The 15567-nt window shown below is 34.5% G+C and overlaps 1 protein-coding gene across 3 annotated transcripts in view; it reads left to right on the top strand.

Moving 5' to 3' along the window:
• ATP9B (ATPase phospholipid transporting 9B) overlaps nucleotides 1–15567 on the top strand; it is a 152942-nt gene that overhangs the window by 95040 nt on the left and 42335 nt on the right. For all 3 annotated transcript variants that reach the window (XM_087707339.1, XM_087707337.1, XM_087707338.1), the window contains exon 13: nucleotides 8322–8464. In XM_087707339.1, the coding sequence (XP_087563465.1) occupies nucleotides 8322–8464 (143 nt within the window). The remainder of the gene's footprint in view (nucleotides 1–8321; nucleotides 8465–15567) is intronic.

Raw genomic sequence — 15567 nt, forward strand, 5'->3', positions numbered from 1 at the left:
GTGTAGATGGGACTGTAACCCATAAAGCCAGGTTAGTTGCACAAGGGTTTGCTCAGTCACCCAATGACTATGATGAGGTCTTTGCACCTAGTTTAAAGGCTCCAAAGTTAGGTGCAGCATTAGTGTGGGCAGTTAAGAATGAATATATAGTTAATCATTTAGATGTAGAGACAGCATATCTTCATGCACCGTTGCAACATACTATATATTTACAGAAGCCTGCAGAATTCAAAACTGATAGTAAAACTGATTGCTGGAGGTTGAAAAAGAGTCTGTATGGCTTGAAGCAATCAGGATATGAATAGAATCAATGTATAGTTAAAGAGTTAACTAAGATGGGTTTTAAAGCTGGCATGGCTGATCCTTGTTTGTTTACGAAATAAAGTGATGGTGTGATTTCATTGTTGCTATCGTTCACTGATGACATAACATTAATCACTAACACTAAGCAAGAAGCTATGAGGATTATAACACTGTTAAGGACGCAGTTCAGTATAAAACATCTCGATGAGATTAGGCAATATCTTGGTTCACAAATAGTTAAAACTAGAGGAGGATACAAAATCTCACAAACTGAGAAGATTAACCAACTACTCAGGACGTTTAGGATGGAACTGTGTAAACCAGCTAAAACTCCAATGGGTTAAGAATTTAGCCATGATGATGTAAAAAGCCCTATGTTTGATAAAGGTATTTATCAATCCCTAATTGGTAGCTTATCGTATCTGAGTAATTGGTCAAGGCCTGACATAGCATATAGTGTAAAAGAATTAGCCAGGCAGGTTTAATGCTGAACCTGCTGAAAGGCACTGGCAAGCTGCTAAGAGGATATTAAGATATCTTAAGCAAACGATGCATTATGCATTGTATTTAGAACCTAGAGATGATTTGAGCTTGACTGCATATGCTGATGCAAGTTTTGCTACAGATGTGTCTACACAGAAATCAACATCAGGGTTTGTTGTATTCCTGGGAAAGGCACTAATTGGATGGCGGTTTATTAGACAAATACATTTAAGTCTATCGACTATGGAGGCTGAGTTCTCATGTTTGTCATTATTATGTACAGATATAGTTTGCTACAAACAACTCCTACTGGATATGGGAAATCACATACAAGAGCCTATTGTTGTTTATGAAGACAATCAAGCAGCAATTCAGATGGCATCCAATCTTGCTGTAAAAACTAGGTCAAAACACACTGACTTGAGATATTTAAACGTAAGACAAAGTGGTAGTAGTAAATTGATTACACTAGAGTATTGTATGTCTGAAGATAACATCGCAGATCATTTTACTAAGGCCCAAGGTAATATAAAGCATAAATGTTGTTGCGAGGAATACGGATTAAGATTGTAAGATTTATATCTTGTCCTACCCAAAGGGGAGAATGTTAGGAATATAATCTAATGGTTGAGTTGGCAATATATAAATCATGTAACAATGTTATACCTGTTTCTTTAAATCATACTGTAAAATGTGATTGGTTGCTGTTTCCTCAATCGGCCATAAGTGAGAGCCAGAATGACTGTTAGCTCTCTGTTAGATGCTGGGCTGATCAGATCTGAGTGTTTTGGAAGCTGGCTGTTAGAAAGTGCCGTGAGCTATTATAAGTTTTGCAACTGCTAGCAAACTTTGAGTACCAGACTGTTTGTATGATTATGGACTATGTTATTTGGATTATCCCTTAACTGAAAGACATTGATGACTGACTGTCTTATCCGTGTATGACTTGGACTGTTTGATGGTCTCTGATACCTCTATTTCCACAAAAGTAAAAGCTTATTTAAACTGCAGTGTCTCTGTATGCTGGTTTGTGTGTTCTCCAACAAAACTCTCACAACGCTTCTCTGAATGCACTCGCTCTCCCAACGGGGAGCTTACCTAACACTACATACACCTTACATACAAATATGTAGCTTTGGAACATTTTCCTAAAGAAGTAAATGAACAATTATGTTTTTGACTTATTTGTTTAATTGAATTATCCTTCTCTAATTTTAGGACTTGTATAGAGACAGGTCATTTTTGGTCATATATATGCAGACAATTGAACATTCAAAAGTTCACCAACTTTTAAGCACCATTATATATTACATAAAATAGAGACTGTATTAAATACCTGCTTTTTATTTGTTTTATATTCTAATTGTTGGTAGTGATCAGTACATCTAATATTCTAAAACAGTGGTGTCAAAAGTCTGGGGCCCAGATCTGGCCTGCAGGGTGCTTAGATCTCATCTGCAGAGCCACCCTGGAAACATCCTATTTTTGCTGGCAGAGCTCTCGGGCCACCACAAGCACCCCTGACACGAGTGATGTATAGCTGGCCACCCCTACCTCCCAAAGTCAAACACAACGCTGATGCGGCCCTCAGTGAAATCGAGTTTGATACCCCTGTTCTAAAAGAATAAATAATAGATTTTTACAATTATAATTAAAGCAATCATCTTGTCAGCAATCAAAATAATAAAGCATTTTGCTCTATGCGCAGGAAATACAGCTTCTTAAAATGTGAATTACAGCTTCTTGAAGTCTGTTTTCCTCAGTAGTTCTTGAAAAGAATTGTAGTCATCTTTCTGATCCATTTGAGATTATAGAATAATCTCTGATGTGTTTTAAACTCTCAAAGAAAAGGTGTAAATGAAACTAATTGATAACAAAAAGCAATAGTTACAATATTCAGAATGTAGGACCTTTTAAATTTTGTTTTGCCATGCTTAAAGATTTTGTTACAGTCCCAAGAAAATAATGTAAATTATTATCTTTATTATCTTTAATAATAACTATCTTTAATAACTATTGTTATTTAAACCACTACATGAATTTCACTTCATTGCATGAAAATAGACAGTTTTATTTTATTTCACTTAATTATAAGTAAATTGTAAGGAACATCATTGCTAGCAAACATATTATTTTATCTCTTTTTGAGATTCTGGATCTGTATATAAACTCTTAGTTCACACAAATAAAAAGAATTTTAACAAATAAGTCTGGGTCTTTATTCACTAGAATATATCTGATGGGAAAGGGCAGGTATTCTCAACACTACAGGCAATAAATTTGATATAGTAACCCAGATTTCAGCTTAATAATGCAAGCTGTCCATTTCCTAAACATTAACAAAAACAACTTACATGCAATTGAAATAGACTGTAAATAGCTTTTCATACAGTAATTTGATGCCAAGGGAAGAGAACATTATACATTGAAGATTCCCTGAGTAAACTCATTATTTCATGTGCAATGAGATCTTTTTGTGATGGCTTGGTACATATATCTATTGGATTGGAGGGAAGACAAAATTCCCAAACAGTCTATTTTGGGAATGAATATAGGCTTTCCCACTTCAAGTGCTGCTGTTCCTTTGTCATCCTGTCCTTCCATCTTGTGTCTTAATACATAAGTACTACTTGTGTCTTAATTTTGTGTCTTAATACATAAGTTTTGTATGTCTTCATACATAAGTACTACTACAGCAATGCATAAGATTCAGGGGGAATTATGTGGAAACTATGAATGTGAATATTTGCATGAATGTGCTGGACTTTGAAAAGGCAGCCTCAGTAGTGACCTAGATTCAAGTTGCCACCTTGCCGCGGACATGCTCACTGTGTGACTTTGGGCCAGCCATTTTCTCACAGAATAACCTAATAGACAGGGTTATTGTGACAAAATAAGAAACTATCTCTGGGCAAAGCAGACTTGAGGTCTAAGAAAAAGATACAGCCTAAATGCAGTAACAAATAAATGTGTCAGTGTGCTTAAGAGAGTGGTGAGTTTGGGGGAGTCTTTGGGTTTAAGTGTACATATGCAATTGCTTAACTCTGAATTAAATAAATATATACGGGCACAATTGATTTTGAATGAATGTGTGATCTTTCACATACATGCCTTCGATCTTTATATGTCTTTAATGTTTTAGATCATTTCAAATTCTCTGCCTATTTTTAAATACACTCAGGCAACTGTTTATATACCCAGGCATTTCTTTACATAACTCCCCACCTACATTTTAAACACCATCATTCACATGCCCCTGAAAGCAAGCCTAGCTTTTAGTTCAGGAAAAGTTGTGCATTCTTTTTCTAGTCCCAGAAGCTAAAAGGATAATAGTCAAGACTATAAAAGACTCACCTTTTCTTGGCTTGCTCCACTTGGGAAGAAGCTCAACAAAAGTTGCTGCTTCAGCAGGTACACTGTCCTAACTTACATAGGTGATAGATTCATTATTTATTTAAAGTATTCTAAATACTCAGTAGCTATTTATGTTTAATGCGTATTTTATTATATATTGTTAACAAAACAAGTAAATAGAGAGGTCCTCAGTGAGTTTAGAACCTGCTTGATTTCCCTTTAACCCAGGATGGTAATGTTCTGATTATATTTTCCAAGATATATTTATGGTGCATGGCTTTTTTGAGATTGTATCTTACTAGGTAACCTATAGTTGGCATTATTTCATAGATGCCTATTTCAGCTTCATGAATATTTATGGAAATCAAGTTTTGTCTACATTAGAATCTGAAAAATTACTGCTGTTGGGGAATATTTAAGATTTTTTACTGATTATCAGTTATTGCTACACTAATGTAAAGCTAAGCCACACGATCATAATGATCATCTGAAGTTGGCAGTTGTTTATATGTAATCAAACATCTACAGTGCATCAAATATTGGGCAACAGCAAGTAAAATGTGAGCAATAAGGTAAGCTTAGTTAGAGATAAATAGTTTTTTATACTTCCCCTGTAATTCTTTTGCTATTACAGGTCAAAAATTCTCCTAAGGAATTTTATTTGGGCTAAAGGCAGCTGGAAATTATTGTGCATGACACTACAAAACTATTCTAAGTAAATCATTGGGTGAAAGGATACTATTAACCCATCAGGAGATCAGCATTCTACAAAGCTGGCAAGGTAGTGACTAACAGGATAACATAACATTATTGTAGGGTCTTTCCAAATGACTTTTTTAGCACAGCTAATTGCACAGTTGTTGCGCATGATCCTGACATGTTTCTCAAGGTTGCGCTTTTTCCGTGATCTCTCATTTTCTCAGTTTGCAAGATACAGTATTTCGTGCTGAGAAAACAATATTTTTTTATACAATCAAGAGTAAATATTGAATTACCCTGGAAAAATATAACTTTTTTCACATTTGAAAATAGTTCATAATACTTTTTATAATCCTAAGGGTGATTTCATGCATTTTTCCAAGCAGTTTAGATCAGTATTTTTCAACCATTTGAAGACAGAAAACTTGGAATCAGTGTTATATTCAGCCAATCAATATTTATCTTCATTAAAATGGGTATCTAAAATCTGTCTTCACAAAAATACATACTGTATTATAGAAGGAAGGTATGTACTGTAGTAGCCCTAATTTTCTTCACTTAAAAGTTTATATTTTATGTGAACAGTGGTCCACAAAATTTTAAGTGATGAGTTTTTCCCCCCTTCAATACTTTCAATGTTGTACCTGCAGGAGGTTATTTATTTATTGGATTTTACTTCCCATATCATTCATATATAATTTATTTATTTGATTTAAAAAATTGAATTTACAAACCCTCTACCACCCCAAACTTCTCTTTTAGATCTTGGGAACAGTTCATATAAGACCACCTATTTGTGCAAATAACATTTTTGTTTTGCAGAATGAATCTTAAGAAACAGTGGTTTACATTACAGATACTTTCCTTTCAATTGATCCCAGTGTATAAAATATATACACTGTTTATCTATGGAGACATGAGGATATTACCTAAAATTCTTAAAGATTGCTTTTCAATAAGTTTGTATTTAGAGATGTCTGGATGGTTTTCTCCATTCAGTTCCTATCCAAAGCATCAGAAAAAAGTTTGAAGACTTAAGAATATAGGTAGAAAGAGATTGCTTTTCTGTTATATACATTTCAGCTTCGGTGCAGTAAATTATAGGGATTCTGGGATAATATAATAAAAGCTTCATAGAAAACATTATTTGGAAAGGAAGTTTTGAAGTAAAGGATTTAAAAAGAGACTTTTGTCCAAATACATACATTAATATCTGTGACTTTCTGTACTGTGATTTACAGTCTCATAATAATCAATAATCAATATATGGGTAGCAGTAAAGGACATAGTTGGTAATTCATCTTCAAGTCATAATTTCTCCACTATGTCAACATGAGTACTCAAGGCCAGAGCAAAGTCAAAGATTACTTACAACCTGCAGATTGATGCTGAAAATGTGCGCCAGATTGAGCATATCAAACCACCATACTCTTAGAAATGTCTCAATTAAATTTCAATTGGATAGGCCTCTCTAGAAAGCTGGTTTGTTATTTGAGACAAATACCATGTTCTGGATCTCTGTGCCAACTCCAAGATCTGTTCTCATAGCTTTGGCAGCTCTAAACTCCAGCTATTCCTACCAATGCTAGGTTGGCCTGCAATAAACTTCCTTCATCCATTACTTGATTGTGAGGAGAGGGATGATCTTGCTTGCAACACCAAAACCCGGTTGGACTATGGGGGAGGGTCCCCTCTCAGAAATGTGTCCTCCAGGTTACAGGTATAGCACAAATCCAAAAATTTGTGTAACCACAAATCCACAGCAGGGATACCAGAATGGCTTTTCTAATCCTGGAGCCTTAGGCAGCCTTTAAAAGAGCTGTCACAGACATTGAAAGGTGTGAGACCCTCTGTGAGATTGAGCCACATAAATAAGTTGAGATTGCTGTTTATTTATCTTTCTCTTTGCCAGGTTGTGGCATCCCCTCCAAGGTTGTGGCATCCCCTCCAAGCTCCTCAATTGTGTGGCTATGTTTGCACTGCAGTTCCCCAGGCTACTAATCCTAAGGAACCTCAACTTGACTTGTTTGGGCTCACAGTTAGAGATGGCTTAGAAGTGCCTTATGGCCAATATATCAACCAGGGATGTAATCCGACTTCTTGAATACTCAGCCCACAGTGCAAATCACTTATTAAATCTAGTCTTTTAGCATTGTGATCTTTGCTCAGGGTATATTAACACCATCCATTGCAGAAATGTGAGGCTTCTTTGATTAGCTTCGCTGGGTTACTGATGGAGCCAGTTGAATATTAGAAGGAATGTGAAGTTTTTCTAAAATCTCTGGGGCACAGTTTGGTTGAGCTTTAGTTGCAACTTGGAACAAGATGTGACAAGTATCATATGCAAACAACGAAGCAACTTCACTTTCCCACTTGTATTCTGTTTGCAAACAGCCATCTGGCATACCATTTAGTGTCCAGGCCCCTTCTGGACCAAGGAGAGGCCTTACAAGGCTGCTTTAAAGAATATTCTTGTGTCTATCAAAGTTGCTCAATTTGAATGTTGACTGGGTAACCCCTATAGAGATTATTTGGGAAGACTTTGAGTCAATTATTCCTGAGAAAATAAACAAGATCCTCAGGGCTATTTGTTTTGCCATCTATGTTCTGAACCTATAACCTTTCTGGTTGATCAGGCTTCCTTAGAAGTGGAATGCAGTTGGGTTGGAACAATGCTTAATACCTCATTGTGGGAGTGAGTGGTGTTACCTGCCTTGAAGAACACATTGAGTGATATGCCCACTCCTCATAAGGCTATCCTTGGACTTGACCATGTTGGGCAACCTTTGCTCAGTCTCCAACCTTTCCATTTTAGAAATGATTACTGAGAAGGTGGTAGGCACTTAGTTCCAGGTCCTGGATAAAGTGGATATGGACCCTTTTCAGGCAAGTTTCAGGCCAGATTACAGGACTGAGAAAACATTGGCTAACTTTGTGGATGACCTGTGTGGGGTCAAGATTAGGGTGATATATCCACATTAGCCTTCCTAGAACTCTCAGCAGCATTCTGTATGATCAACCATGGTATTATTTTAGGCCTGCTTTAGGTTTGGGAGTTGGGAAGTACTATTTTGCAATTATATTAAAAATGAATTCAGTTCCGAATTTAAACGATAAAGTGCTCACGTTGAACGTTTTTTCTGTGACAAGTTATGACTTTACCATATAAGAGTAATATGCCATTACAGAAGTTTACGATTAAGGTGCCAAGTGTAAAGTATTAAATTGAATTAATTATGAGAGAGCATAAGTACAATAAAGGATAGAATAGGTATGCATAATATTGCTGAAGAAGAGAAAATTAAAACACAGTTTATGGTTTATAGTCATTCATAGTGTTGAAGTTCAGGGTCTAAGAATATCTGTGTATTCTTTATTTACATAAATTAAACTGCAGATTTAATTGTGCTGTGTCCTTTTTGTTTGTTTTCTATATCCAAATTAAAGTTGTTAAATTCAGGAGAGTCTTTTTTTCTTTCCAGTTTACGTGTAAATCTAGATATGGGAAAAGCAGCATATGGTTGGATGATTATGAAGGATGATAATATACCTGGAACAGTTGTCAGGACAAGTACCATACCTGAAGAGTTGGGACGCCTTGTATATCTACTGACAGATAAAACAGGTACATCTTGGAAATGTATTTTGTGAATGAAGTTTATTCAGAAAATTACTAGTGTCAATGTATATTAACCAGTATAACTTGATTAAGTGCTTCAATATAATTGTCAAATTAGTTCCTCTTAACATGAGTGTTTTGGGACATTTAGGTGATTAACTAAAAAAATACAATATGGAATTTAACTAACCAGAATGTCTCTGTAGATGGAAAACTGCAGTATATGTGCAAATTACAAGACTATGCTCAAAATGAAAGTAATATGTAGAGTTTTAAGCCAAAATTCCCAAGGCTGTTAGTTATCACTATTTTGTATCTAAATTGGTAAAAATAAAGTAGGAGAGACAAGAGAAAAGTTGCAATGGATATTGATAAGTATTGGATTCATTAGTATTTTCACATAGTTTTAAAGATACTTGAATTATGCCATAACATATCTAATTTCCCCATTAAAACCTGGTTGCTTAATTTCAAAAGCTATGATTCTTTCAGCCATTTCTATGAAGAGTCTCTTGATAGGTTTATACCTTCTTATCACATACCGTGTGGCTTGCCTATGTTGAAATTTTTTAAAGAATAAAGTAAAAGCTTACAAATACCTTACTGTGGCTCTAGTTTCTTTTGAAATGATTAAGAATTATTTGTAAAGTCTAAAGTGCATTACATTACTAACATAATTGCAAGGTAGCCCTTTGTATGATTGTAAATTGGGTTTGTGCTTCATCAATAAGCTTTTTGACAAGACGCGTCCATCACTGTGGCTCTCTCATTTGCCACAGCAGAATAGAAAATGAAGTATCCCAATGATTGCATTATAGTTTCCTTATTGTGGGACAAGAAAGCAATGTGGTATAATTAGGTTTGATTGGAGTGCATGTTTCCGGTAAGATCTGAAATTAATGATGTTGCTATAGTGACACATCTGCGGCCACCAGTGCGTGAAACATAAAGTAATTCATTCGACAAGAGAAGACATCTGTTAACCGCAAGGATGCAGAGCATATTGACACTGACCAGAAATACTAGACGTTATGTGATAAATGAACAAATGATGCTTAAACAGGAGGACAGATAATTTGTACTTAATCTGCTGGGAGAACTTTAATCTTCTCACTGGCTGCATTTGACAATACCATTGTTTAAAGAACAATGCTGCAGAGAACTCATAAATTTTAAAACTTAACTCAGGGTGCAGCCTATTAAAGCAATACATTAATTCCTTTGTTAGAGAGTTTTTATCTTCATGTAGAACAAAGCCATTACTAAAAACACCCACTAAAACAACAGGTTCTTTAGGACTCACATTTTAATTATAGCATCTATTACCCAAAGTGCCAGGTTGTTTGGACTTGAATCACATATAAGTTTGACAGAAAGGCGTCATCCATTATTGGGGGAATGCTGTTTCCAGTGTTTTCCAAGGGCAGCTGAGCATGACATTTCAGTCTCTCTAGGGCATGAAAGTTCCTACAACAAAGAAAAAACAAAGATACTTGGCAATATTTATTTAATGTTTTTGACATCTAGAGTGTGATACTCCAACTTCCCTGCCCTTCCTGACAGCAACCATAGTATTCAATTATAACAAATAAAAACCATCTTCCAAGCACAGTTATTTACTAATGCATATGCGCGCATTTGAGTGCTGTAATTAACATTTTAGCGGCTGTGTGGACCAAATGAGATACTTAACACATGTAATAGTTGAACAGATGCATAGAGTAATGGAATTCATAATCTACTGGGGAAGCCCTGTAATAAGAAATAATGTGTTAACACTGGAGGTTTGTGTTTAAAATTTATCTACAGTTAACATATGTTAAACATTGCATGGTAAAAATAGGAACATCCTTTCATGAAATTAATGCAGATGGTGAGCTTATTATTTTGGATATCCAAGTATATTTTCTTATAATTATCCATATTTTGGTATATATTTGCAATATTAGCTTCTTCCATTTATGCAAGTAAGTGGGAAACTGGGTAAAGTCTTCTTTCTCAATTGTAAAACTCTCCCAGAAGAGATCTAATTGGGCTGTTATATTTTTTGTTTAATTTTAATTTTACATTTCTTATGGTGGTTTTTAATGTCTTAGTTATGCCCATTGTCATTAAGTAGTATACATGTATTTATATATTTATTAGACTTTTATTCCACCTTTATTATTTTATAAGTAACTTAAGGCAACAAAAATGCTTAATATTCCTGCCTCCTGTTTTCTCCACAATAACTCTGTGAGGTGAAAGAGAGTGATTGGCCCAAAGTCACCCAGCTGGCTTTCATGGCTAGGGCAGGACTAGAACTCCGGATCTCATGGTTTTTAAAATGGTGCCTTAACCACTATACCAAGCTCTCAATTTTTGTTTGGTTTTTTAAAATTGCACCCTTATTTTAGAGTTCTAAACTATTGCATAGTGTTCATTCTTGGGCAAAGGACAACTCAGAAATGTTTAAATATATTTCTTATTTTTAAAAATAAATAAATGTTTACCATAATTTCTTTAGCTTATTATCTAGATCAGTGCCAGGTTTCTTTATTTGTGTTTAACCATATTTTTTTATGAACTCTGGCATGGCTTCTGGTGCAAACATCATCAGTCCCTTTACCTTGCTCATCTTTTTTAAATTATGGATAATGTTGTATATAGTATGTTCTCATATTCTTCATCATACTTCCTCCAGGGAGCTGAAGGAAGTAAATGTATATAAAATACATTTACATGTAACATATGTAAAATGTTGGAAGAACATCTTCTGCAGAAGATTCCGTATTACACTTAGACTTGAAATTCTAGTCTCTTGCAAGATTCTTTTCCTAATAACTATCTTCCATAATTTCTTATTTCCCGGGGTATGTAAGGCCCTATGAGAATGGATTTATCAATTTCAGCAATACAGCCACACGAGGACTTATTTTGTCAGTATTGCTTCAAGTCCTAAACGTATTCAAATAAAGAGAGGCATTTAGGACAAGACCTGCTGGCCCTTCTTAAAATGCAATTGTTCCACATTGATACACTGAATTGATTAATGGAATTCCCCCAGGACTCATTTAAAACTCTTACAAATATTTATTAAAGATTCCTATGCATATTGCATTCTTCATCTGGATGCCATTAAAGTGATGTTTCTTTCTATGAATTGGATGAGTACTTATATTTCCACATGTAGAATGATCAAATGTAGTGGCTGATGCACTTTGCAAGGAACTTCAGTTTTCTTCATTTTTCATTACAAATTAGCAAGATCATCTTCAGAGCTTGGAAGTTGTAATCAAATAAAAAGTCATGTCAATACTACCATTAAATTAGACATAGCAAATTTCAGGCCTATATTTATGCTACCAAATTTCCCCATCAGGCCATAAAAACTCTTGAAAAACATTCTTGAAATATTTTATCTTGTTGTAAGTGTTCACCACAAAAACTCCTTATCTATTTTTAGCTAGTGACCATGGATTTGGGAGAGAATTTACATTTTCTAGCCTCTTCCCATTTACAATTCCATTCTATCTTACTTTCATCAGGTCCACATCCTCTAACATATGTTTCCCCCTGTGTTTAATGATATAATTGCAGGCAAAAGTATTCTAAAGAACATGTTTAATAAATAGCAATTTAGAAATCTTTCTTATTAAAGTTTCTGGAATTCACTACTTATCATAAACAAAATTAAAACATTAGTAAAATTCCAAAACCTGGTTTTAAAATGATACAGAAAATTACATTATAATTGTTTTGTCCAAGCATATGTGAAAAAAGAGCTCTGGAGTCTACAAGCTGGGGATTATAACTTTTCCTCTATGTTAGAAAATCTACATACAAGGGGGCAAGATATCATAGGTCCATTTTTGTCACCACAGTGTTGGGGAGTTTTTCTTCACAGGTGAACTATTTTTGTTACTTGAATTATCTAACAAAAGAGTCCTATTCTCCTATTTATTTTCAGTTCCTTTTAGCAACTAAATTTATCACTGCTAGCAGTAGGCAAAATACTTCAAATGCAGAAACATTTTCTGCTCAAAACAACTGGCTCAAGTCTGAAATGGGTTGTCCTAATCATTCTGGAAATGCTCAAAACAACTCTATTTCAGGTGCAATTCTGAGCTTGAATTGGCTTCTGGTGGCTGGAAAAACCCATTTTGAAACCAAAAGTACTATTTCAAACTTGAAATGTTGTGTTTCAGGCTCAAATAACATTTCAAGTTATTTTGCTTACCCTTAATTTTGTCCTTCCATCCTGCCACCAAGAAATGTTTGGCATTCACATCTGTTGGTGAAATTTGTTTGAAGAGGGAAGTTGGTTGGTTGGTTGGTTGGTTGGTTGGTTGGTTGGTTGGTTGGTTGGTTGGTTGGTTGGTTTAAACCATTTATAGGCTATCCCACTCTCAGTGACTCTCAATGACATATAAAGATGCCCATACCTTACTTCCTAATGAATTTTTTGAATTGTTTGAAATTATGGTGTGTGCAAACTCTACATTTTTCAGTAAGGATGACTTTTTAATAGCTTTGACTTCAGTTTGATGAGTTTGCAATTTATTTACTTTGCACTCTCACCTAGCACATGATATAAAATACTAAATATTGCTTTTGCAGTATTAAGTCAAAACTTGTTATTTTTTCCAGTTATTTTCTTTTATCCAATGGATGATAGCAAGTACACTTTTTATATTTGTTTTTGGAAGTGTTAGCGTTATCTTATTAAGTTACCATTTTTGTTAAAATGAATTAAATTCTCAACATTTATCCCACTGATTGTTGCTGCCCTCAAGCTATGTGGCACATTGAGGAAAAAATCTTTTCTTATTATCTTATTTCATAAGTGAAATGGGTGCCTTAGAGAACATTATATGTTATATAAATATTTCCTTTTGTTCATCCTTCTACATTTTTTCTGATTTTATCCTTTTACAGATAATCCTCAACTTATGACTATAATTTCAACTGAACTTCCATTACCAAGCAATGCAATTGTGAAGTGGGTCTCACCTGATTTTACGACCTTTTTCATTAAACAGTCATTAAACAATTCACTGCTGTTGTTAAATCACTTAGTCATTAAGCGAATCTGGTTCCCCCATTGTTTTTGCTTCTAAGAAGCCCATTAGGAAGGTTGTTAATGGTGATCATGTGACCCAAGATGTTGCAACTGTCATAAATCCATGCCATTTGCCAAGCACTTGATAATATGACTGTAAGGACACCGTGACAATCCTAAGTGCAAGAACCTGCTGTAGGTCACTTTTCAGTGTCATTCTAAGTTTGAACAGTCAGTTAACGAATGGCTATAAATTGAGGACTATCTATATAGGAGTGGAATAGTATTTCCTTTATCTGTTGAAACATACTACAAGATTCTATACTGCTTAATGTAATTAACCCTAGTACTACTGCTACCGGTTTACTTCAGTCTGGCGACAGTACTGAATTCAACAAAAGTCAATGAAATACCAGCAACCACAGTCCTACACAGCTGTTTGGATCTCCAGCCTTAGTCTTCCACAGAAGGCAAGAGTGGTAAATGACAAAATGTGCATTGCAATTTATTATGCAAATCACCTGACTGCAGGGGACATTAATAATAAAAAAAGACTAAGGTTTGCATTCTCCCTTTGCAACACACATTTTTCTGTTTTTTTTTCTTTTTTTTTTCTTTTCTTTTTCTGTCATTGAGTGCCAGATACCAGATTCGTATTTCCCCAGCTTTTATTGACCTGTTTTGACCAGGTATTTACATATGCAAAAAGTGATGGAGCACAACTCCTACAAATTCTGTGATATAAAAATAGAAGCAGTAGAATCAGATATTCCATAATAGATGTTTTTATTTTAACTCACTATTTTCATTATTATCAAAATCCAAGTCAAATTTTCATAATGTCTCAATTATAACCCATAACTGTCTCAAATTCAGGATAATTCAGTGTATGGACAAATAGCAGAAAAATGAAATCCTTTATATAAGAATTTATTAATCATCAGATGAAGACTGAAATACTGGTAAACCTTGGCTTAGTAAAGCATTTTCATAATAATAAAAAGTGCATTTTTATTGTGCTTGACTCTTGAGATATTGGTTTTAGGAAAAATACCATTTACTATTGCATTATGAGTAAAATCCATCTTGATTGCCTTAACCAGATTAGAAATTTATTCTTATTATTACAATACTGCTTCTACCAAATTCTTACTATATTAATATATAATTGCATGGAGATGAAGAAAAATAAATAGTTATTTGTAACTTTTATTTTCAAGTAGTTATGACATATATTCCTTCTTTCCTATCGCAGCTGTTCCATTTCATCTGGTTGTTTCTGCAATCCAACCAGAAGAAATACTGTGTGGGTTGGTACTTGCCCTGCTCTTTGAAACTGAGATGAGCACCACCCCCTAGAGTTGAGAACAACTAGCACATATGTGCAAGGGGAACCTTTATCTTTTTATAGTTTGGCTTTTTCTTAATAGTCCTTTTTAATGAGTATCATTATTTTATGTGAAATTAAATAATATTACTATACTCAATCTGATATGCTCATTGATGCTATTTTCTTTAAGCATGATGTATTTCTATTCAAACATAGGGATAATGCCCCATTTAATAGAGTAAAACGCCCAACCAAAACAGATGTTAGAATTGTTACATCAGGAGGATATCCATTGGAACTTTGGGGTAGGATCTGACTTTGGAAAACGTCTAGGTTGCCAGAAATAAAATAAAAAAAGATGATGTGTGAGCCAGAAGGCTTCTGTTTCTGCCTTCTGCAACCCTAAAATAATAATATTTCTCCTTTTATTTAATATAAAGTCCTATTTTTATTTTAAATACTGTTTTAAATGTTAAAGTTTGTTCTGCTGAGAAATCCAGCCCATTTCTGAAAAGTACAATTCAAGCACAATTCCAAATCCTTGTTTTTAACCTGTAAACTTTTTTTCAGTTCTGAAATCTGCATATCCCTGTTTAAATCATCTAATGAGACACCATTTATGCTTTCTAAGGAGGTTGGATGTACATGTTGTTAGAACAAGTCTATTTAGTGATAATAAGTTCACATATCTAAAAATAGTATGGCGACTATAAAGATAATAATATATTATGGGGTGTG

This window comes from Thamnophis sirtalis, unplaced genomic scaffold (assembly GCF_051295495.1).
Source record: "Thamnophis sirtalis isolate CommonGarterSnake01/CBP01778 unplaced genomic scaffold, rThaSir2_p1.2 scaffold_2, whole genome shotgun sequence".
NCBI classification, from domain to species: domain Eukaryota; kingdom Metazoa; phylum Chordata; class Lepidosauria; order Squamata; family Natricidae; genus Thamnophis; species Thamnophis sirtalis.